We start from the raw sequence: 23,925 nt of genomic DNA, 5'->3' as shown, positions 1-23,925 counted from the left end.
ACTGTTTATATAAATAGACAGTTGGATCTTAAAGTTGAAGCATAGGACCGAAGCTAATAGTCCTTTTTTTCCCCCTCCCTTTTCAGTGTACTGCCTAAACTCCTTGTAATCCCAAAGAGATTGATTGTCTTAACTCCAGAGCATTTCTTTGTGTTTCAGAGGCCGCTCCTTTAGTACAGCAGCTGTCCAACAACTGCAAGGCAGTTCGGGGAAGAAAGTGAGAGTGCACCATATCCAACTGAAATTTTAGCCTTTGCCTAACTTGCCAGTTAGAAAACACGGTTAATTTAGTAGAGATTAACTTAATCTCTGGAGTGTGTTCGCACATACAATGAAGACTGGAATCTTGGAGTTGATATTTTGTGCAAATGACCCAGCGGGAGGGTGTTGGAAGCCCTCTAGATCGGTGGTTTCAGAGGATTCGCTTCAATCTAACCAGAGTTGTGGAAATGGGAAAGTCTCCACCCATGCCTCAAATTATCTGTCTATCCATGACACTCCAGAATTTTATCTTTTTAAATGTCAGTCATTTGGTCACTGGTTTACAGAGTAAGATTTACCTAGAAATGACTGTCAAGACAAGCTTGGTGAGTTAACCAGGGATAAAAGATGATACTATCTCGGAAGGTTGCCATTTAGCGGCATGCCCTAATTACGTTATTTAGGTCAGTGTATCCCCGCTTTAGCATCCTCCCAGATATAGAGTACACTGAGTATGTGTCCTCAGAAAGATGCTTGTGGTAACTGATAATGACTTTGGTTAAATGTAGACAGTGGCTGCTGAGAGCCAAACGGGAAAACTAAACTGGCAGGGCAGACAGATCTCTGGGTAATGATGGGGCCGTTAGAGGGGTGACTGAAAAGACTAAATAAGAGTAGTGGTAAAGTGGATGGGGATAGAGTTAAAACTTCCCAAAGGACTGTTTTTCATTCTTATTTCGTTATAAATCTTTTTGATAATGAATACATAGTGGATGTGGGGCGGGGGGCGGGGGGGAACCTTTATCTGGATTTAATCCTCTCAGAGTTGCTGGAAGCAGAATGAATGTTCCTAGTCAAAGCACAAACTAAGCTACCTCCCTGATGCTTCTAAGAAAAAGCCTCTTTATAACAGCCTCAGGAACTTATTTCAAATCCCAGGCCTTTGTCTTTCATCTCTCTGCTCTTGGGGCTCTGGGTAGTGCCACATCTGGTGGTGGTTTGTGTGAAAGGAAATAATATGTATAATAGTTTCCTGTTTGGTCATTTAAACCTATCCCTGTGCTGGACAGAATTTGACCCACTTCACTCAATAGCAGTGTCCTGTCACTAAAGTACCTGTTACTTACAACGCTCAGTCAGCTGAAGTTCCAGCGCTTTATCACCAGCCCAAAAGCTGCCCGGGGCCCCTTATTCAGACCATTATTGTCTTCATTTGCACACATAGTATTGTTATAGCTTAAACTGGAGGTTGAGATTTATTTCTTCAGAGCATAGAGTTATTTTTGATAAACTCACAAGGTCTCAGTCATATGGTCATTATCACCATCCTCTTCCTTATTTTTGGAGCCGGATTTCATTTTATTCTTGAATTTTCAAAACCCTGAGCTTTATAATTTATTGTGTAATGACTGGCAAGGAGTTAAAAAAAAAAAACAGAACCAAAAACATGCCAATAATAAATTGAAAAATATTTAATACTTTGAATTCTCTTTTCTTGATTTGACTTTGGTTCTCTCACCCTGGTCATACTTGACAGTCTTGCCTTTGAGGTCTTCCTCTCTCTTTCATTGACTGCAGAGGTGGTCAGTTTTCTTCTCTCTGGGCGTGTCCATTTGTGGTTCTGCATGTCTGAGAGACCATAGAACTTGTGACATTATTTCTGTATGTTAGAATCTCTTCACACAGCAAACTCTTCAACTACAGAATGAGCACTGACAATTCCTAAATCTGGGTATATATTTGGGGGGAAAAAATTCCATTCTGCAATCACCAACTTACTTTTTCACTCTAGTCCCTTAAACTGATTTCAGTTTCTTCTTCCTTAGAGACATTAGGAATGTACAGATGCAACATTTTAGTCTGGACCTCTTGAAATGTTTATGATAAAACAGAGGGAAATGTTTGTAGCATCACAACATGTTTGCTTAGGGCAGGGGTAAGCAAAACTAGGACCCTAAGGCCAAATGCTGTCATGGCCTCTATGTACACAGGGGGTTTGACATTTTTAAAGGTAGTGGGTCAAGGGAAAAACCAAAGAATATGGAAAAGAGACTACATGTGTCTCACAAAGTTCAAAATACTTACTAAGGTTTAAAATACTTACTATTTGGCCCTTTATAGGAAAAAGTTGACTGATCCCTAGCTTGGGCTAGTATCACGTGTTAAAATTTAAAGCCTTGTATTTAGAAAAGCTGGTATCTCTTTGAACTTCAGACATAAATTATTATTGGGGACTGCCTGCTGTACTAAATTGTACTGTATTTATTCCAATTTACTGTTTAGTTGATTCAATGTTGGCACTATTTGTATATTCTTCTAGTGGTTCTCAATTCTGGCTGCATCTTAGAATCATCTGGAGAGCTTTAAAAATACTACTGCCCAGGCCCCTCCACCAGAGATCCTGATTTAATTGATCTGAAGAGGGGCCTGGGCATAGGTGGCTGTAGGCTCTGCAGGTGGTTCCTAATGTTCAGGCAGGTCTGAGAACCACAGCCCTGCACCACTTAAAGGTCTGTTTGTGGACTGACAATTAGACCATATTCTTAGGCAGTTTTTATTCACATTTTTCATTAGAAATATAATAAAGATGCATGATACAAATTGCTCTTTAATTTCAAGACAGAAGTGTTGCTCAGGGAAATTTTAACTGAGACAGTTTTGAAATGTGAAGAGCATATGAAACAGATAATGCAGAGCCCAGAGGAATAGAACTGAAGAGATAGGAACTGAAAGGAGCATGCTGGAAAAAAAAAAAAAAGAAAAAGAAAAAAACCACTCAGAATTTCAATACACAAATCACTGAGTAGATTTCTTGCTGTCTGGGTAAGTGTATCTATTTTCAAAAGTGCTATTAACATAAACAGAGCAGTAAATCTGGGGCACCATACTTTTTTTTTTTTCAAAGTTGTTAAGAAGAATTATATCAGTCTGCAGGTGTCACACGCAGTTACTCAGAATCAGAAAGAAAGCTGATCGGGGGTTAGAAGATCTCCATCTATCTATCTTTTTGCAACCAACCACGTCCAGGCTGTTTATTTAATACTTCCTCTTGCTAATGAAGGTACTGGTTGGGGATGGGTCGGGCTTTCCCATGTCAGCATAAGGCTGCAAGATTTGAATGTGCCCTGGTGCTGGCTTCACTGACCACAGCAGGTACCCCAGGCAAGGCTCTGAGCAGTAATAACAGGTAACAACAGAATGTGCATCAGACTTCTGATATGTTTCCTTCCAGTTTATTTCTTTTTCTCCCCATTTACCAACGTGTTCTTTTCCCTCTTCTTTTTTTTTTTTTTTTTTTTTTTTTTTTTTCCAAACCAGCAAGTGCGGAGGCAAGACACATCAAAGCAGAGATGGGAAGTGAAAGAGCTCTCGTTCTGGACAGATTAGCAAGCAATGTGGCAAAACGAAAAAGCTCGATGCCTCAGAAATTCATTGGTAAGAATACAACCCTTTTTCCTGCTGTTGTTAGCAGATAGTTTGAATGAGATAACATAGGATGCTTACTACACAGACCCTTCCTAGTTTAATCTCTGTTTTAAAAAAAGGTAATTGATTTTCCACAGTACACTTCTATTCTTCAGGATTCATTTTGATAACTAGAGCAAATAGAATAAAGTATTTTAACTAAAGAATCTTAACTACTGCAGATGGAAGTATTTGGTATCCAATTTCCTAAATGGGGTTGGTGTTAAAAATGCTGTTCCTTCCTCTTATTCTGAATGACATATGTTGCGTGAGAGAATTTATGCAATTTACACCAGTAAGATGTTCGAGATAGCATTTTTGTAATCTTTTGTAATTATATTTTACAAGTTGGTTCCTTTATCATGCTCAACCTTTTTTCATGCTCTAAAACGTTTTACTCTATTTTCTTAAATTTGATTGAGAATTGGTTTTAAAAGAAATTGGTTAGGAAAACAGATTTCAATAACAAGGTTTGATTTAATCTTTTGTCTCACTGGAGTTAATTTTTATGCCATTGGTTTTCACATTGTCAAAAAATACAGCAAGAAAGAGATGGCTAAGAAATAATTATGTCCATTAAAGTGTTCGGACTGCCAAATGGCAGAAATATTTTGCTGAACTCTGCCAGATGTTTACATAAATGTGACTATGATATTTAAAATAGATTTGATTTTGTGAAGTAGGCAGCTGAATTGAACGTATTGGTTTTACTATAAACTGAAAGTCGGTGATATTGAACAAAAATAGTTATCACACGAAAATAGACCTCCCTCAACACCAGTATTTTAGAAACCTGTCAATCTGTTTTTCCAAAGCTACTTGCTGCTGCTGTTGTTTTCTTATTTCAGTCCTTTTGTGTCCTTTTACAGATATTAAGTGTCTGCCTGGTTTTTAAATATGGTTAAATTTTTTTCTGGTCTAGGTGATTTTAAAATTCTGGTCTAGTTAATTTTTTAATTTTATGTGAGTTACAGAGATATACTGAAAGAACTCATGCATTTCAAAACTACCTAGCTTGGTATTTATGCTTACTTATTTTATTTTGAATCGCTGAGAAGTTTTTGTATCCTTTTAGTCACTTTAAAAATAAATTGTGTCAGACTGGAACATTGTGCTGTGCACCAGAAATTGACACATTGTAACTGACTATACTTCAATTAAAAAAAAAGAATAAATTGTGTCAGACTAAAGTTGGTGCATTTCAGTTTAGAGAGACCCCCCTTCCTCCTTACGGTCCTCCCTCTCCTTGGTGAGAAATGTCAGGGGGTATGTAGTGACTTCCATCTGGAGTTTAGGCACAGTGGACCAGTTGTGATTCCAAGAAATTGTTTTAAAATATTGCTCATGTATCTTTTGAGCTTTTCTTATATGAAGAGGTTCTGGCTGGAGTACAAAAGGAAGCTTGGATTGCTATTCTCTACCATGAATGTAATTTAATTTGGGGGACATTTTGACTCTAGAAATAGCTGCAGCTGATGTGGGGAGGAACATGGGGAGAAATGGACAAGAAAAAAAAAGTAAGGTGACTTAATTTCAATCCAGTTACGGTCAACACATGTTGGTCTAAGAAAACTAAAATATGAGAGAAGATACCTAGTTCACGTAGTTGCCCTAAACCTGTCATGGAGCTGAAGACTTACTTAATATAATAAAAGTTGCTTTGGTATTTTCATGGATTTAGAAACACAGTCTCATACGTCCAAGTCCATGCCATTTTGCTTATTGCATCAGGGATCCGTTCCGTTTGTTTGTTACCATTGCGACCAGAGGATTTTCACGCCTCCATTTCTAGACTAGATGCCGAGCTTGTAGGTGCTGCTTTCTCTCATCTTCTGAACCGTCACGTTCTCTCTGTGATGGAATCAGGAAACCCAGCAGAGTTCGTTACTGATTTGAGCTGAGGCAGCAACATCAGGACTGCAGGACCCTGAAGCTGGGGGAATATATATATATATATATTTTTTTTTTTAATTGTGGTAAAGTACAGTAGGAAGAGCACTGGATTAGAGGCCAAAAGACCCAGGTTCTGACTCCAGTCATTTCTTAACCGTGTGTATTTAGGCAAATCACATAACCTTTCTGGGCCTCTGTTTACTCATCTGTGAAATGAGGAGACCAAACAGGTGATGAAGTGATCGAGAAAGTCCCTCCCAGCTCCATTATTCCACAAGTCTGTGAGAGGAATTAGACAAGCAGCAATTATGAGCATCACTTTTGGTGTATAAGCCCATATGAATAACTTCAGATAACTTTTTTCTCAAGGTTGTACAGATATGGTATTTTTATAATATAAACCATATCATATGTTTTAGGGTTTTTTTTTTTTTTTAGGAATATGTCATCAAATCTGAGAATCTATAAAACAGCTGCATTAGTTCAACATTGATATATTTTACTTGGGGCATTACCACTTATTCATTCGCTCCTTCATCCATGTATTTATCAGGCAAATGGTTCTGGAGCTCCTGCCATATACGTGATATTCTGGTTCCTAAGCACTGTTCTAATCTCCTAGCATGAGCTTATACCCTGAGCCTTTTTTTTTTTTAAAGTACAAGAAACCTCTTGAATCATTTAATGGAATCAGCCTTTTTGATAGAAAATAATACTACCAATGGGGAGAAAAGGAACACTATGACAGTGTGCAGATGACACGTGAGATGAAGTGATATCAAACATATGGGGCTAAGGTTTTCCCTCCGTCTCTTCTCTTGCCTCTGTTTCCTCTCCAAGGTGCCATTTTCTGAAAAGATTCAGCTGCTAGGGAAATGGCAATGGGTAAAGTGTGGAGGAAGACTGAGTCACTCTCTTTAATCCTTACTAACAGTTGCACAGGACTCAGACCAACCTTGGCTTCCCTGATCTCTTGAACTGTGAAGGGAAAGGGGAAATGATACCGTCAGGTCAGCCTGCTACTTTCCTAGCAGGGTAGAGGAAATTCCCAGTAGACGGCGTATTTCATCTATTAGAGATGAACTGAGGAAGAGGGAGGGATTGGATTAAGTCTGAATGCATAGAAACACAAAAACATAGTCAGAGTAAAATTAAACTGCCCAAGTAGGAGAAAAATCCCAATTCCCTATTCCCTGAGAGATTTTGTATTGCTTTCTGTCAAATGGGAAATAAATTGACACATATCCTTTAGAAATCAGCAACTTTACATCATCAAAATAATTCTTAGTTGTTCTTTCCAAAGGACAAGAAGACCTTACTTTTAGCACCTAACCCCTTTAGGAGTTGTCCTTTCTCTGAATCTTATTCTCCTGTTGCCAGTTGCTTGACTGTACTTCTAACTAGGCCATCTTCAAATACTTGGCTCAAAATAGAGGCCAGATTTCTCTCCTGGAGGGAGGAGGAAAATGACTACATTTCTGCATATTTCTTCTTCTGATTTTCATTCTTTCTCCAGAAACAGATGTGTTATTCAGACCGAAGTGGTTACCATAGCATCTCCCTATTTTTTTTTTATTTCATGTATTACTTTATTTCATGTATTACTTTATTAAAGGAAGTTTTCATGTTGCAAAGAACATGAAAAAAGATCTCACTCACCCTGGGTAAACACGTTAGTGAGGTTTTGACACTTCAGCAAACACTGTCGTTTCTCCCTGTGAACTAACTAATGAGAAATTGTCTGCTTTGGTTAACAGAGCGACAGGAAGCAGTTTTAATACCTATTTCTAAAAGCAAAAAGTATCTTCTCCCACCCCTTCCCAAAGGGCTCAAATCCCTAATCCTATAAGCATCCAAAGTCATAGCATTTTAGAACTTGAAGGGATATTAGGAACCACCCAGTGAAGTTCTTTTAAGGGGGCTGGGAAGGACGGAGGGGTGCAGCTAGTGACAGCAGGACCAGACCCGGGTCCTCAAAAGTGCTACAGTGCAAGGCTGTCCTGCCCCAGGAGGTCACCCAGAGCAGTGCTTGTCCTGTGTGCTCCCCAGGAGACTTTGGATAGGGAGGAGCTGGTCATTGGAAGCTGGTGGAAGAAAAATCCTTGAGGAGGGCAGTCATTCTCTCTTCAGGGTGTGTTTTCTTGAGAAAAGAACTGTGGTGACTACATCAGGACAGCTGACTATCAAATAGCACTTCATGGTATCTCACAGAGGACAAAGGCTTCTGCAGCCACAGAATGTGGGCTCCAGCTCAGTTTTCCTCACCGCCACCCCCACAGCTCTATTCTCTCCTTTCTGCTTCTCGTTCTGTGGCTTCCTACCCTCCTCTTTCCTCCTCCTGGAAGAGGTGTTAGCCACTTTAGTCTCATTTAGATTGAGATCAGAGCCATTGTCATCATCAGATATTCCATTTGCCCTACTTACCTGCCCCTTTTTTTTGCAGGGGTTGGGGAGATATATGTGCTTGGAGTAAGAGTAAGCGATGGTATACATGGGACACTGTACGGAGGTAGCCGCAGACACATTTAAGTGACCTGAAGAAACTTAAATAAAACCCAGATAAGTCACATTACCCCCTCATGATGACCATAACTTCGGCACTGTGTTCTTTTTCTAATGTTCAAATCATTTCCCCCCATCTTCAAAAAAACCTTTCAATGGCTCCTCATTGGAATAAAACCCAAACCTCCCAGGCGTTCTGAGCCTTTCACAATCTGTCTCTAAGTTATCTTTTTTAAATGTATCATTTCAGCCAACTAATCTTTTAATTCAGCGGCGATGAACTACTCCCACTGCTATGTAATGATTCTTTCCGTGCTCACTGTCTGGAATGCCCTCCCTCCCATCTGCCCTTAAACCTGCCCGTGGTCTGCATTCCCAAACTCGCCCGAGTTCTCTCTCTTCCCTGGTCTCCCTCTGCACTCAAGGCGAGTTTAACAGTGTGCTTTTTGTGATATAGATATGTAACTGTCCACCACCATCACTTGCACCGCCTTAGATCACAAGGAGACTTTAGAGGAAACAATAGATTAATATTTGTCCCATGTTACGTGGCATATTTGAGACGTGCTCTGTATTTTTCTCTCTCCACTCCCTTGGCTACTCTATACTTTGTTCCACCACGTAGTATTAAGGATACTGATTTGTAATGAAATTTTGTAAATGCTGCATCTCCTATTGGACTGCAGTTATGTTTGTATTCTTCAAAGCACCTAACATGGTGTGAGGCAAATAATAATAATAGATCTACCACCCACTTACTGAGTGCTTACACATGCCAGGTACTCTGTTAAGCACTTTATGGACATCACAACAACTCTGCGCATCCTATTTCTTGACTGCATGGTGCTGGTCCATATGGAACGAAGCATAGTTGCTTTTCTATTGCTTATGGGAGCCATCCCGGCAGAGAATCTGAAGTCACAGCTGGCGGTGGGATTGTGCAGCTGTGGGCAAGGTAGCAGCCAGGAGGCAGCAGTTAATGCTCAAACACATACTGAGTATGTAGACCCTTGGATCACATCCTGGTTCTCTGTTGACCAACTGAGCAATCTTGGCAAGCGAATCAACCCGTTTGTACTTTAGGTTCTTCATGTGACGAAGAGATGAGAATTCATCTCGGATAAAATGAGACAATACGCAATGTACCTAAGACAGCACTGGGTATATAGTAGGGACTCAATATATAGTGGCTCTTCTTCTTAGTGTTATGTGTAAGGCACAGTGCTGGGTGCTGTGAAGTACAGGAGTAAACAGATCAGGGTGGTGGATCTTGTCCGTCGACCCTGAAGGCAGAGGTCTGAATCCACGCACTCAGGTAAATTCTGTTTTAGCTCTAGGCTGTGATTCTGTGCTTTCAAGTTGGCACTTAGAAACCAACAACCATGTATGCCCTTCCCACATTGTAACAATTCAGGGCAGGCAGTTGCTCAGTTTAGAGTCACCAAAGCCTAGAGAGTAGGGATTGACACCTTTAAAAGGAATCCCAGGTAGGGAACAGCCCAACCAGGCAGCCGTGGTTTCTAAACTTAAGACTTGCTGTTGCCATGTGTATCTGCATTGGAAGAAAACCTCTAATTCAGCCCGGAGCTGCGATCATTAATCATTCAAAGGTGTGGTACGATTTTGACTCGAAACTGGACCAGAGTCTCCGTGCAGGTTTGGGAGCAGTTACACTCTTGTGGTTTGACTAACCTTTTTTATGAGTGTGTTACTAAAGAAACGTGAGCTGTTGGCTTTTCAATTACTGTAGCTTACCCCTCCTGAGTTTCATACACATTGAGTCATCGTGTCTACAGGTGACTGATAATCATCTGCACTACTCAAGTTACCGTAACTCAGAGATGAGGGGATCTGATGAGTGCACTTGTGCGCACGTGAAGATCTGAGGCTCTCCCAGCTTCCTAACAATGAACAATGGTCTGCGTTAACCACAGAACTCAGTCACATATTTCCACTCATCCAGGGGTTTATTTTCCTCTCCCTGTTTTGCCCCTTACAACTTCAGCACTCAGCTGTTTTCTGACATGTGCTGCAGGTGGTACAGACAATGAAATTGGAGGCCTAGTTAAGTAAAGCACACTCTTGGGAGAAAGGATAAAAGCAGGGTTTGTGATGTGCCTGCCCCACCCCGGAAACTTTCTGGAGCCTCTCTGTTAGGTGAAAAGATAAAAAGATTCCCAGGGCCCCCCAGTATCTGGGGACCCCAGTAGAGCTAGCCACACTGGAAGATCATCAGTAAACTTGAAAAGGCCAGGAAGCCAAAGTTCATCACTTCAGTGTTGCTTTCAGGGGGCTGAGTATTTGTGACTTTAGCTGGCTTTCATGTTCTCAGTCTCATTCTTCCAAAGAGCTCTGATCCAAGATCTACTCAAGCTGGAAGCTGAAAAGAAGAACCATTTTTACTGAGTTGCCAAGGCACAATGATTTTCTTTGGGTATTTTTTTCTCCCAGGTGTCTGTCTGGAAACCATCAGTTTGGCCTTAAGGTAGTGGGGACGCAGACAGTTTCGTCTGATTAGATTAGATCTTTTAGCTGGTCTTTCTGGCTCCACTTTCTCACTGTTCTGATCCATCTTATACATTGCTGTTACATTAATATCCTGAAAATAACATTTTGACCACCGGCCTCTCTTGCTCAACGGCCTGTCGTGATTTGCCATTTGTCCAAATCTAAACCCTGCGGTTGGTCATTCAGAAGGCCCGTCCTTGGTCCTACCACGTGTTATCTTTCTTCAATACCTCCCAAAATGTTGGATGCCAAGTGCCAGGAGGTTCGCAGGGCATTTGAAAACCCTGATCTACACGGCAAGAAAGTTATTTTCTTTTTAGTTCTCTTACAATCTCCCTGATTATACCAAGGAGAAAGATTTAGACTTAATTAGATGATAATTGTCTTCAACATAAGTCGCACACTTGGGAATCTGTTTTTAGCAAAGAGAGAGGGGATCTTTGTTTCCAGGTACTTAACAGTATGTGATCAAAGTGCAATAAATTGCCGTGTTTCGTTGTCTTTTTTTTTCATAGTTACCTTCTGTTTGTGGCAAGTGATTCTGGTTTTCCATTTATGTTAGTGATATAAAGTTTCCTTAAAAAACAAGTTTCTTTTAGCAAAAAAGAAAGAAAATGTGAGGGGGTAGGGTATAGCTCAGCAGTAGAGAGTGTGCTCAGCATGCATGAGGTCCTGGGTTCAATCTCCCATTACCTCCATTAAATAAATAAACCTAATGATCTCCTGCCCACTCAAAAAAAAAAAAAAAAAAACCACACAAACAAAAAGTAATAAAAGAAAAAAATTAAGAAAGAAAAAAAGAAAATGCGAGCTGATTCAAACAAAATAAAAAACCCGAACATTTACCAAAGTGCTTTCTAGGTGCCGGGCACTGTTCTCAGCGCTCAGTTGACGTAGATACAATAATTACCCCCATTTGACATGACCACACGGAGCCAGGCTAAGTAAGTTGCCCAGGGTCACACAACTAGTAATGAGACAGCGTGAAATCCACACCGTCTGACTCTAGAGCTCACGCTCTCGGCTACCACATCACCGTGGGGTGTGAGTACTGCAGAACGTGAAGGGTAAGTGAAGTTTGAGAACTGCTTTATCCCACACGTCCTGATACAGCTGGAGCCAGACTCGCCTACTCCTCCCTGCTCTCGTCCTGGCTTGTCCCGCTCTCCGGGCTTCATTCACGCTCATCCCTCAATTAGGGTGTCTCTCCTGCCTCTCTGAAAATCTACACCCTACCAGCTCATCAAGACTCTTCTCATTTTCCACGAACGCTTGCCCTTCCCCAAGTACTCCTGAATTTTTTTTTTTTTTTTTGCATTCACTTAACATTTAACTATACATTTGGTACCAAACCGCCCTGTCCTTGCCTTATAATTCTTTTACAGAAGACATGTTACCCACCAGCTTAAATACCTCAAACATGGCATTCAGAATAAAATCAAAAGCTTCCATAGAGCAAGACAGCCCTTTCACAACTTTTAACATTTACTTTTCTCCAATTCCATGTATCCAGGTCTTATTTCTCTCCCCTTTGGATTGGAGAGGCCTCAAGAACAGAAACTTGGCTCTTCCAGTCCTTCCTGTTTTCTTGTGTTTTTTCATCCCTGGACTCTTTACTGTATGGCAGTGACAAGTCTGGGAATCACAACATGCCTAGGAAATGTTAGAGAGGAGAGGATTTGGTTCAGCAGATCTCTCAGAATTCAGCATCTACGGAGTGGAAAAGCATCAGGAGTAACCGTAGCCTCACTTCCACCCCCTGCCACGTCTTCCCCGCTTTCTCTTGCCCCTTCCAGCCACTCCCCATTGCGCACACCTGCCCTCGCTGCAGACCCCGCTCCTGCCTGCCCTGTGGCCAGAGAGCCTCTGTTTTCTAACACACAACACCCACACGCCCTGAAGGTGGCTAAACTCTGTTTTCAAAATTTCTCAGCAGTTTGACATGAGAACTAGGAGAGGGTGACCACAAATAAATTTTTCAGTTAAATGTGAGATAAGCCCTAATGATCACCTATGCATCAATGATACATCTTTTCAAGCAAAAGAAGAATAACACCCTTTGTGAAGAGGACAAAGATCATCGTGCTCTTTCATCGAGAAAGCCTTTCTAAAAACCCTCTACACGTGAAACCCTTTTATTTAAATTTCAGTCAGGATGGTGACTGATGTGTTTGGGGGGAGTGGTAAGTTGGAGTGGTAAGTTGGAGTCCCCTATTTTTTCTGCCTCTGCAGCTATTTGAAAAGCTGCCGAGGCCAGTGGCTGAGCATCCCCAGGTTTTGCAGCACTTCTGGCCCCCGGCTCCCTAGTATTACAAGCAGAAAGTAACCAGCAGGCTAAGAGTTTGGGAAATGATTGTCTTAAGAGTTCAGAACAGCAGAGGTGCGGAGGTCCCCATGCTCCTGCACGCTGGTAGCTCCCCTGCCTGCTCCAAGCCCCCTCCTGGTGTCCTCTCGTTTCCTTTCTCTCCAGAGTTCCCTTCTGACATGAGCAGTGGGAACAGCTCCTGTGGTAGCCTCACTTTAATGACATCTCTCACTCTCCCTTTTGTCTGCTGGCTTAAGTTATTGTGACCATCCAGACGTGTGCCGTCAAGCACTGCCCCCTGAGCCGTTAGCACCGTAACGGAACCTGGGTTCGGCCTGGGCTGGGTCTTCCTTAGCAGGCCACTTGTCCTTCCTGTCTTTTCATGGACCCTGGAAAATAATCGTACAAACTGTCTGCCTTTGTGCCGTTCCTTCGTCACTCTTTGTCTCCCTTGTTCTAGGTGAGAAGCGCCACTGCTTTGACGTCAGCTACAACCCCAGCTATATGTACGAGAAAGAGAATGAGATGATGCAGACCCGAATGATGGACCAGGCCATCAACAACGCCATCAGCTATCTCGGTGCCGAAGCCCTGCGTCCCTTAGTCCAGACACCGCCTGCTCCCACCTCGGAGATGGTCCCAGTTATCAGTAGCATGTATCCCATAGCTCTTACCCGAGCCGAGATGCCAAATGGTGCCCCCCAGGACCTGGAAAAGAAGAACGTCCACCTGCCAGAGAAGAGCCTGCCTTCTGAAAGAGGCCTCTCCCCTAACAACAGTGGCCATGACTCCACGGACACTGACAGCAACCACGAGGAACGCCAGAATCACATCTACCAGCAAAATCACATGGTCCCTCCCCGGGTCCGCAATGGGATGCCACTTCTGAAGGAGGTCCCCCGCTCTTATGAACTCCTCAAGCCCCCACCCATCTGCCCAAGAGACTCCATCAAAGTGATCAACAAAGAAGGGGACGTGATGGATGTGTACCGGTGTGACCACTGTCGAGTCCTCTTCCTGGATTACGTGATGTTCACGATTCACATGGGTTGCCACGGCTTTCGTGACCCTTTCGAGTGTAACATGTGTGGATATCGAAGCCACGACCGCTATGAGTTCTCGTCCCACATAGCCAGAGGAGAACACAGAGCCATGCTGAAGTGAACACCAGGCCCACAGGTGACGCACGCCTGAGCAGTCAACAGCATTTTTAAAAACTGATAATACCCCAACCTAACAAATCACTCTCAAAACAAACTCAGTTCCAAACCCCTTTCCATACCATTTTTTAGCATCCAAAGGGTCTCATTCACAGGGGCAACAGAGAACGGCTGTCCCCATTCAGAAGTTGTTTGCAGATATAACACGTTGCTACTTTTGTGAAACCTTCGTTCTCCCATCAGGCACTGGAATTTTATGATGTTTAAAAGCCAATGAAGTATTTGGTCATTATCTTTTGCAGCAATAGAACAGGCCTCCTTTGGAGTTTGCTGCCAACTGGAAGAGTCCCCTGGTTGTGCTGCATGAGACATTTCTTCTGAGCTACATCAGCCATATGTGGAAAAGCCTTTTTGTCACATGCTGTGGTCCACAGAGAAGAGCTGGCCAGCAGGCCTTGCTGGGAAGACTTGCCCTTCTGCACTTCACAAGGCTGAAGGGTTAGGATATAATTTCCCCACCTCAAATGACAGTCTAACAGTAAGGAAAAGAAAAGCCATAAAATAGGTTACCAGTAACCAACCCCCAGTCTCCAAGCATCAGATCCACTTAGCATACAAGCAAAAAAAAAAAAAAAAATCATCTGACATAAGACTTCTACTCTTTATCCTCTCATCTCCAATTAAAACCTGCTCTGAGTCAAAGCATTCATGGAGAGGAGAAACTCCGTATCAGAAGAACCAATGGTTTACATACAGACCATCACTGGAACCCCAGGAGGTTGTCCACTAGGGGTGATGGCATCCATTTCTGATGATCAAGATTGGCAGGCGTGGTTCTGGGGGGTGGGGGTGGGGGTGGGGGAGAAGATTTAGCAGCAGCACCTAGGATGGAAGAGAGGCAGGAACCACCACCTGAAAGCATTTCATCTCCTTCATGGAGTATTGCTGCACAAACCCAAAGCAAACTTGCCAACAATTTTTTTGACAAAAAAACCCCCCAAAAAACAAAAAAACAAAGAATCCAAAAAGTATGACTTCATTTTCCCTTCCCCACAGGAAAGGAATCAGGGACAGATGCCATGATCAGAGCTGAGCCTCAGGATGGGGTGAGGAGGGGAGCACCCCTGCTGCCAGGTTCTCCTTGGTCAGGCAGATTGGGGTCCCACCCTCCCCCCATTTTGAGTGGAGCTGTTGTGTTCCATAAAGATTCCTGAAAGTCTGACCTTGGTTCTGCAGATGCGTCAGCCATCTTCATCATTAATTATGGGAGACATGCTATCAAGGAAAAGGGTTATGATAATTGTAAAATTAGCACTGGAATAGGAGTCATGAAATCTGTTCGCCAATTCCATATTTGCCACTAATTAGCCAAATAAATTGGGGCAGATGACTTAACTCTTAAAATTAAGTTTTCTCAACCATAGAATTAAGACTTGGATTGAGATGTTCTCTAAGGTCCTTTCCAGCTTTAAATTTACATGATTCTGCAGTAACCACAATTATTTTTTTTTAAACCTCTTAATGTAAGGATATTAAGCAGAAGAGGATGTATATGAATATGTGTTTCGCATTGCTTTGGTGTGAAAAGGGTAGTATTGTTAAGTTTTTCCTTTAACCACTGAGTTGTGAGTGTGAGGAGGATGGTGCGGAGGAACAAAAAACAGGAAGGTATTTTGATCTTGCCCCAAAGTGTACACACAAACGGGCACCTGCAGCTGCTTGCCAAAGCCCTTTCTTCTTCTTCTTCTTCTTTCCTTTTAAAGAAGTCATGTTAGGGAAAATAAATTCTGCTTCCAGGGACAACTTCATGGAACCTATTTACAAATGAAGAGTCAGCTGTGTGCACATTTCTACCAGAGCCAAGAATTCCGAATTCCTGGTAGATTAGCGTTGCATGTATCTGCCTTGATATTTCGAAAGGGCTTATGCATTAGGCTCGAACTCAACTTGTTTATGTGCTGCCAGTAATTAAAACGTTCCACCTCAGACTGCACAAATGGCTTAGCCTTCTTTGTAGCGTGGCGTCTGTCTCAGGAAAAAAAGACTTTGTGAAATTCCATGGCAACGGTCCCAACATGTTTGAGATTTCAGCGAAAAGACTAGACGTATTTCGGTGTGTAGTCTCCAGTACATCACTGTATTTCCGTAATCCTGGACTACGGCTACACCAGGTTGCTTATACCCATTGTGAAAGAGGAGCTGCTCATTATATTCTTGAAATAGCACACATCCTGTTGACTCTTCAGGGGACAAAAGAGAATTTGGAAGCAAGGATTAGTAGGAGAGAAAGCTAGGGGAAGCGAGCACTTCCACCGGATTAGTGGGAAAGTCTTTAATGAAGAGACCAACTTCTGCACCTTAAGATAGCGAAACTGAGGCCTATCCCACGAACCTGGGGACTCTGTGTAGACATGACCTTCATCTTCCCTGTGACTCATGGATTTTCCGAATGATTTCCATTCTTGAGGTCAGTTTTCTGAGTGGGGTCGACCATTCACACAGGCTGCACTTTCCTTGTAGCGTTCTGAGCCTAGACTGGGACACACCAAGTCCAGAGAAAACCTGTTTCTGGAAACTCGACATTCTTAAGTCTTAAAATTGAACCAGCTGGTTTGTCGTGGTTACCACCATACAGGTAAACACATACTCCTGCAGGCACTCCTGATCCTACTTAATGCCTTTCCTTTGCTGAGGGTGGGAAAGAAGGTGAAGGAGAATCTTAGCAAGAGGCCCAGAGAGAAGGGTGGGGTAAGAGTCACATCTGACCCTGCTGGACGGCGAGGTCCTGGGGCAGCTTCAGATAGCACATCTCCTTTCTTCACCAGAGTCCTGAGGAGCATAAGCCTGGTAGGTCTTCTCTCTCCATTTCCCACCAACCCTCTTACTTGCCAGGCCTCCCACCACACACCCAAGAGGCTGAAATCTGAGGAACGATCAAACCCATTAAAAGTTTCCTTACATCCAGGATGGCAGACTCGGGGTGAGGGTGGAAAAGGATGAGACCTGGCTCCCCTGATGTTCCTTATCGCTCTCCGAGGTGTCGCCTAGATGTTTCCTCCTGGCAGAGAACTAAATAGAAGTGTCTCCCCATTACCCTCTACCACCACCACCAGGGGGAAAAAAGATATTAATAAGTCCACCAGTCTACAGATCCTTTAAGTCATTCTCCCAAAAAGATATTAGCCTGGATACAGATAAGCTAGCTAATCTCATGCCCCGTTACCCATTCTGGGCTGTTCCTGACCCAGCTTCTGATTTTGTCAGTGACAAAATGTCTCACCTTTTAAATGCAGGGCTTAACATTTTGCCAGGCCTAGGTGTAACATGACCCCTGATTTCTTTTGCAAAGAGAAAGGTTTAAAAACACAAAGTCATGCTCAGTCGAAACATTATGTTATTAACAAATCTCACATCCATGTAGCTTTTTCCAGGTAGCCTCTGTATCACCATTCTTATTCTCCTCCCCTGTTTTGTTTGTTTGTTTGTTTGTTTGGTTTGTTTTGTTTTTTCTTTTTACCCCCTGCTAAATGTGAGGTTTAGAATGTTTTCAGAGAACAAAAGCAGTACTTCTGATATATATCCCAGGCCACACAGTAAGACTGTAATGGAAATGCTGAATGTTTAATGTGTAAAGTCCTAACTTTAAAATGTACCCTCCTGAGACCAGGAATGTTGGTCTCTAGTGGAGATCTGGAAACTCCGGGATACTCAAGTTTTCAGTCGTCATGAGTCCAAGCTCTTCCAAAAAAGACTCAGAATTAGGAGTTGGGAACTCAAGAAGAGAAAAGAAAGTGGAGTGATGAAAATTTTGTCCTAGAAAATAGAATCAGACTGTGCAGAAGAAGATAAGAGATAACAGTGATCTCTCTTATCTTTTAAAGAATGAGGAGCTATTTTTGTTCTCAGACAGAAAGTATAGTTCAGAGAATCTCTATAGGCAGAGGTCAGAAAAGCAGAATGATTTGGGGTTTCAGTGCCTGTAAAGAGGACAATTTTGACCTGAAACCACATGCTACACTTGGCCATCCCTGGGAGAGGACTCTGTTCTCTAAACCTAACAGACTGAACAATTTTGAGAATGATCAGTGAACTCAGGGTTGGAGACTGTGGACTTGGAAGAGCCTAGAAGAGAGATGTATGCTTTCATCTTGTGTGAGCTCACAGCACAAGACTGTACGTCTGTTTCCCCAAGCTGTGTACAGCCTGTGCCACACTGTGTCATCAGCATGAGAAACAGGTCGTTGCACTTTGAAGAAGCTGGATGCAAGTTTCCTCTGAATATTACAATAGTGGACTATCTTATCCACTGATATTGAGTAGTTATTTGAAACTGGAATGTTAATATTTTGATTAAAAAAAATGTAAGGACATAACAATATCTACCTCTCAAGGATGTTGTGAGGTTTTATGTAATTTTGTCTAGTGGGTAATGTTACTTTGTTTGTGTGGGGTAGGGTGGGGCGGATTATGTTGGATGGTTGCAAAATTTTCACTATATGTCCTGTATCTGGATTTAAAGACATGGAAAATATTCAAAGACCAGACTAGGACCATAATAGTAATTCCCTTGCCAGTGGAGGCAACTGACCTCTAACACACAGTTTCCTTCATGTTGTTTTAATGCCTAAGAGTAAAGACTGTGCTGAACCTTAGAACCAATGTATGTGTTACCCACATGCTACAGATACTTCATGGCTTTGCAGCCAGGGAAGTAGATTAGCTTTCCTCCCTCAGCATCTTAGGAGTCCTCGACTATTAATTCTCCAAGCAACTTAGAGTTTCTTCAAACTGCCCTCGCTGTCCATCTCTCCATCCACCTCAGTCTAGAAAGCCCGGGGAGCAGTCCCACGATGCCACCCACCTTCTCCCAAGTTCACACCACCCATCTGCGGGGCCTCCTTCATAGTGTGAACGTAGGTTCAGCTTTGCTTCTTCCTCTCCTAAAGACTGAGAACAAACATTTTAACATGTCAGGAAAATGGGGCAGCCTTGAAAGTGACTGATCCCATTGCCAATGACTCATTTATTCAAGGACTTCTCCACGTTAGCAGACAAGGCCCTTTTCGGTGGGCCTGCTCCTGTGGGTTCACAGAAACCAAATGACTGTGGGTTGCAAAGAATTAGCAGGTCATTTGAAAAGCAGACATCCCTTCACCCAGACTGTGGTTTTGCATGCTCAAGTTCTCAGTCTGTGAGCTTTGGTGAGGGATCATTTTGGCTACTGGAAAAACCATAGCTTATTTTTAATTTCTGCTTGCCAAAGCCACCACACGTGTGGTCTGTGGATGACCCTTGTCTGCAGAATGATGAGGCGGGGGAGGGGTGGGGAAGGGACGGTGGTTTGGGGCTCAGGGCAGCCTTCCCACCAGGAGTGAGGGAGGGAGACCTTGCTGAGTGGTTTTGACACAGGCTGTGCCCACAGCACTCTCATCTGGGTTTCTCAGAAATGCCCTCTCTGCTCAGCAATGACCTTCCCTCTTGACTCCTCTCACGTTTTACCTGGAGTCTAGCCGCTTGGAACCCTGTAAGGTGCCCTCCTCCTCTGTAAAGACTATGTAAAGAATCAGCTTCTGAAACGTAGCAATGCTAACCTTGCCAGAACCCTAACGAGTACATCCCTGCGTCAAAGACCACCCTGCTGATAGTTTTCAAGTTTTCTATCAATGTTTGATTTTTATCCTGAAAAATAAAAAAAAAAAGTACTGGTGTGTTTAAAATTAGTCATTGTGCCTGCCTCTCATTTTGTTGTTACCGCTGTCAGAAAATGGAAGGGTTTAGTTCTGCCCCCAGGAACATTTTTCTTAATTCAGCCCCTCTATTTTGTAAAGTTCCAATGCCCAGCTAAATGGAATTATCATCAAAATAAAACATCAAAAATAAAACCTGATGCCTGGCTGAGCCCGCTACTGGCATCCTGCTGCTGGCCCCCCTGTCCCCATGGTGGGGTCCCAGGTGCACTGATTAGTTCACTAATGGGACCCAAGGGGTCCTGGGGATACGGTGCCTCCCCAAATACCACCCCACCTGCCCTCCCAGCAAGGATTCTTCCTAAAAGATAGGCAAGTCCTGATTTTTCCATCTCTGGGGTCTCAGAAACATCTCCCCTGGGAAACTCAACTTGCAGTTGAACTCAGCCACACTGAAACATAGTCTGCAGGTACTCGGAGGCCCAACTCTAAGGTCTAGGACTGGAGAGAGTCCTAGGAGGATGGCCCAGGGATAATGCGGCTCTCTTCCTGGCTAGATATCCTCTGTTCTCTCTCAGAAAAGGTCAGAAAAGCTTCTGAGAGCCTCCCCTCAGCCTCACCCAGAACACCTTCCCCTCCTCCGGGGTACAGGCAAGAGGAAGCCATTTCTGAAGTTTTAGGATTGGCTGACCTGGGCCAGGCTGGTGGCGGCTTTCGCAGGCTCTGTGTTCAGCACCATCTCCCTCGCTTCAGCACCACCAGACTGTCCTGAGGCTCTCCAGCCGGCTTTCCAGTCTCAACACTAAGGGTAGGGGGAGAGGAATGTCATTGCAGCCTGCCTTTGTATTGGAACATGAAATACATTCCAAAAACGGCCCCTCGGTGGCTGATTTTCAGCCTTGGAGAGGATGGTATGTGGCCTTCCCCATCCTCACTTCCTTCCTAAAGCAGAAACAGCTCAGGGAGAAAAGAGAGAGGCAAGGAGACTCCCCCTTTGTCCAGGAGGATGCTCTACAGCTGGCTGGCGCTGGCACAGGGGCCGGGGCTAAATGGACCTCCTTCCAGCCTGAGGATCCTTTACTAATTCTTGGGAACTAAGTTGATGCTTTAGAAGGTGGTGGGCCTGGCAGGTGGAGGGGGGACCACCCCACACCTGCACCCTCCCCCTCCCCCATCACTCAACACAACCAGACCATTCACCCACCTGCAGGCAACTGCCACCCGAGGGCAGACAGGGGGACAAGGACCTAGCTCCCTTCCCTCCCTCCCACTCCCTAGGATCCAGAGTCTGGGAAGAGTGGAGGTGAGAATTCTGGGAAGGCCAGGAACTGAGTGATGGTGGAGGAGCTCTTGCAGTCAAGACCTGACACCAGGTCAAGCTGCAGAGCATTCCCGGTCAGACAGTTGTTTGCATAAAAGCCAAAAGCCACTGCACCTGGGGTGGGGAGGCCCTCTGGGGAGGTACTCCCTGGCTCAGGGGAGAGGGGGGAAGGAAGGTGTCATGGAAAGTCCCTGAAGGACACGGGGTGTTGAATTTGCTGCGGTTTTGTTTTTAACTCTGTCTTGACCTGTGAAGTAGGCAGCTGCCTCCCTTCCCCCCAAATAACAGAACTTCCCCCAGAATAACATGAACAGAACCAAGGAAAGAGCCTGCAGTGGAAAGAATGGAGGTTAGAGGGCCTGCGGGTGATGTAAATTGCCCCCCTTCCCCAGGACTGAGGGGGCAGGAAGCCCCAGAGCAGTCTTTTCCCATCACCTCGCCTCCCCCCTCAACCCCACCTCCAGGCCCCCTGGCCCAGAAGAGCTGCCTAGTCAAATAAACCACAGCCCTGGGGCGGCTGGTGGATGGGAACTAGGGGGGCAGAAGCCACCTCACCCCCAGGCTGGTCCTTCCATTGCCTCAATTCCCATGCTATGCCCCCCCGCCGGAATCACAGTCTCAGCACCTCCACCTCCCTCTCATTCACAAACCCTCACTGCCCTCCCCTAGATTCCTAGGGGTGTGTGTGTGTATGTGTGTTGGGGGAAAGCAGGCAGAGTCAGTGGATCCAGCAGAGCTCGAAGTCTCAGTAAAGCAAATGACGGCCTAATGCAGGCTCCAACTGAGCATTTGGACTCCTGGGTTCCTATCCTAGCCCTGCTGGTGACCCTGGGTACTTTGCTTTCCCTCGCTGGGCCTTGATTTACCCCTGGAGTCAGGGATCTCTGAAGTACTTTCCAACAGAGACTCAGCCTGGCTCCAGCCAGGCTCTTCCCATAATCCCGAGACAAGAACAGGAGAGGAAGAAGGTCCTATTCCCCCTTCCTTCTTTCCCCATCAAACTCGGGCACTGGGAGGAAGGAGAGGCGCTGGAGCCATGGTGATGGCGGCCTATGATTTTCCCAAGTGGTCATAGAAAGCTGTTCTATGAAATTCCCATCCTGACCCACAAGGTGGGGGTGGGGACAGGGAGGTGACAGTGGAATAGTGGGAAACTCTGAATATGGGCAGTGAGGTTGAGTCTGAACCCCGGGCCCCTGTCGGCTCTCAGGACTTCCTCTTAACTCTTGGTGGACCCAGTGACCAGATTCCCAGGTTGGGGCGCCTGGGAGAGGAAAGCGAAGGCCAGGCGGAGGGGGGAAGGGGTGCGGTGCGGTGCGAGGTGGGAGTTGAGGGGGGTGTGAGGGGAGGGGCAGCTGCACTTCTGAGAAACAGCTCGGCGTCTGAGCAGCCCGCAGCCTAACCCCCTGCCTGCGGCTTCACAGCTCGCTCCTCCTGCCGCCCACGCCGCTCGGGGCCTCTCCGGGGGTCGACAGCCCCCGCGGAGGCGGCGGCTGCTGGGGAGGAGCGACAGCTCGGGGGACAGCGGAGTGGAACCCTTGGGGCGGGGAGGAAGGGGTGGAAAATGGAGGAAGGCGTGGGTCGCGTGACACCCTAGGAGTGAAAACCCATCCCTCACTGGGGTCCCGAGCGCTGGACCTTGGCACTCCCGTGTGTCCCCCCTCCTCCCCCAGCCCAGGTACACTCCCATCACACCCTGAGCAGGATCCAGAAGTGAAACTGCTCAGGGTCACAGCCCAGCGCCGCCGCTGCGCCCCGCCCCGCCCTTCCGGGCACTGCAGCCTTGCAGGATCTCCCAGCTCTCGGGCGACTGCAGGGGAGGAAACTGGAGGAGGGGAAGGGGAAGTGCCCTGCGGGGCAGTCTGCAAAGCGGGGCCTTCTCTCCTGGGGGTGCCCGCTCGTAACCACGAGTGGGAACCTCGAGAGGCGCAGACCTTAACAACGGGAGCAGAGAGGCACCCGCACTTCACGCCACGGCCACTGGGTGTCACTGCAGCCGCGCGGCTGAGCGGGCCCCGGCCATGGGAGACGGGCGCGCGAGTTCCAGGGGGCGGGAAGACCCGAGCCCACCGCGCCCACGAGGCCCTGCCTGGCCTTCGCCCTTGGATCCCCTGAGGTGCCTGGATGCGGCGTTCAGACCTCCTTACACCTGCCTGTTCTCTACAGGCCTCCACCCAGCCCACCGACTCGCAATGGGGAGCAAACCCCTTTGCCCCACGACGGATGGGCTCACTGCTGTGGGGCCCTGCGAGCCTTCTCCCGCGGGCTGGGGATCGCAGCGCATCCTCGGCGGCGCCGGATGCGGAGAAAGTCAAGCCCCGCAAGCGCGCCCCCTGGCGAAGCGGGTGGGCCTTTCCGCCACAGAGACGGAGGTGGCTATTCTCATACACATACACACACACTCAGTTTGGGGGAAGGAGTCCAAAATGTGGGAACCTGTATCAGATTGATGGGTGTAAGAGGGCTGTGGGTAGGCCAAGGCTGGAAGAAAGGAGATAACCCTGGAATGTTTCGGAAAATTGGGGGTAGTGCCTGCTAGTAATACCACCTTCTACCTTGTAGTGGATCTAACTCGGGATGAAGGTGGGGCAGGTAGATGCAGAGGAACGTGTCCATTGGCTGTGGGTCTTTGGGGTGCACGAGGCCCATTCTGTCCCTATGTACAGCTTCCCCTCTAACTCCAAGGTCACAGGGCCCAGCTCCATTACAGAGACCCTAGAGGGATCCATGTGGTGACCCTAAAAGAGTGTGGCATTGGCCTAACACTCTCCCTCAGTCTCCCCAAAACTACCACAAGAGAAACCCAATCCAAGTAAAAACAAACTGCTTACCATGAAAACAGGTACCGTGAGGTCTGGCTAAACAATCCTCCAGCAAAGCAAA

The 23,925-nt window shown here is 45.4% G+C and overlaps 1 protein-coding gene and 1 long non-coding RNA gene across 6 annotated transcripts in view; one reads left to right on the top strand and one right to left on the bottom strand.

Annotated features, from left to right (window-relative positions):
- IKZF3 (IKAROS family zinc finger 3) overlaps positions 1-19,754 on the top strand; it is a 79,439-nt gene extending 59,685 nt beyond the window's left edge. For 3 of the 5 annotated variants that reach the window (XM_010991813.3, XM_064496042.1, XM_031468193.2), the window contains 2 exons: positions 3,520-3,636; positions 13,335-19,754. In XM_010991813.3, the coding sequence (XP_010990115.1) occupies positions 3,520-3,636; positions 13,335-14,038 (821 nt within the window). In that variant the 3' untranslated portion in view covers positions 14,039-19,754. Of the gene's footprint in view, positions 1-3,123; positions 3,389-3,519; positions 3,637-13,334 lie in introns of those variants that run through there. The other 2 variants (XM_031468194.2, XM_010991815.3) reach the window with 2 other exon arrangements.
- On the bottom strand, positions 5,467-23,914 carry LOC135323267 (uncharacterized). The gene is made up of 3 exons (XR_010384668.1): positions 23,874-23,914; positions 20,413-20,523; positions 5,467-5,517 (listed from the first exon to the last, which is right to left on the bottom strand). It is a non-coding gene; the product is annotated as an uncharacterized LOC135323267 (long non-coding RNA).
- Between the last annotated feature and the right edge of the window lie 11 nt (positions 23,915-23,925).

This window comes from Camelus dromedarius, chromosome 16 (assembly GCF_036321535.1).
Source record: "Camelus dromedarius isolate mCamDro1 chromosome 16, mCamDro1.pat, whole genome shotgun sequence".
Classification (NCBI taxonomy): Eukaryota; Metazoa; Chordata; class Mammalia; order Artiodactyla; family Camelidae; genus Camelus; species Camelus dromedarius.
This window is presented reverse-complemented; position numbering and strand designations above follow the sequence as displayed.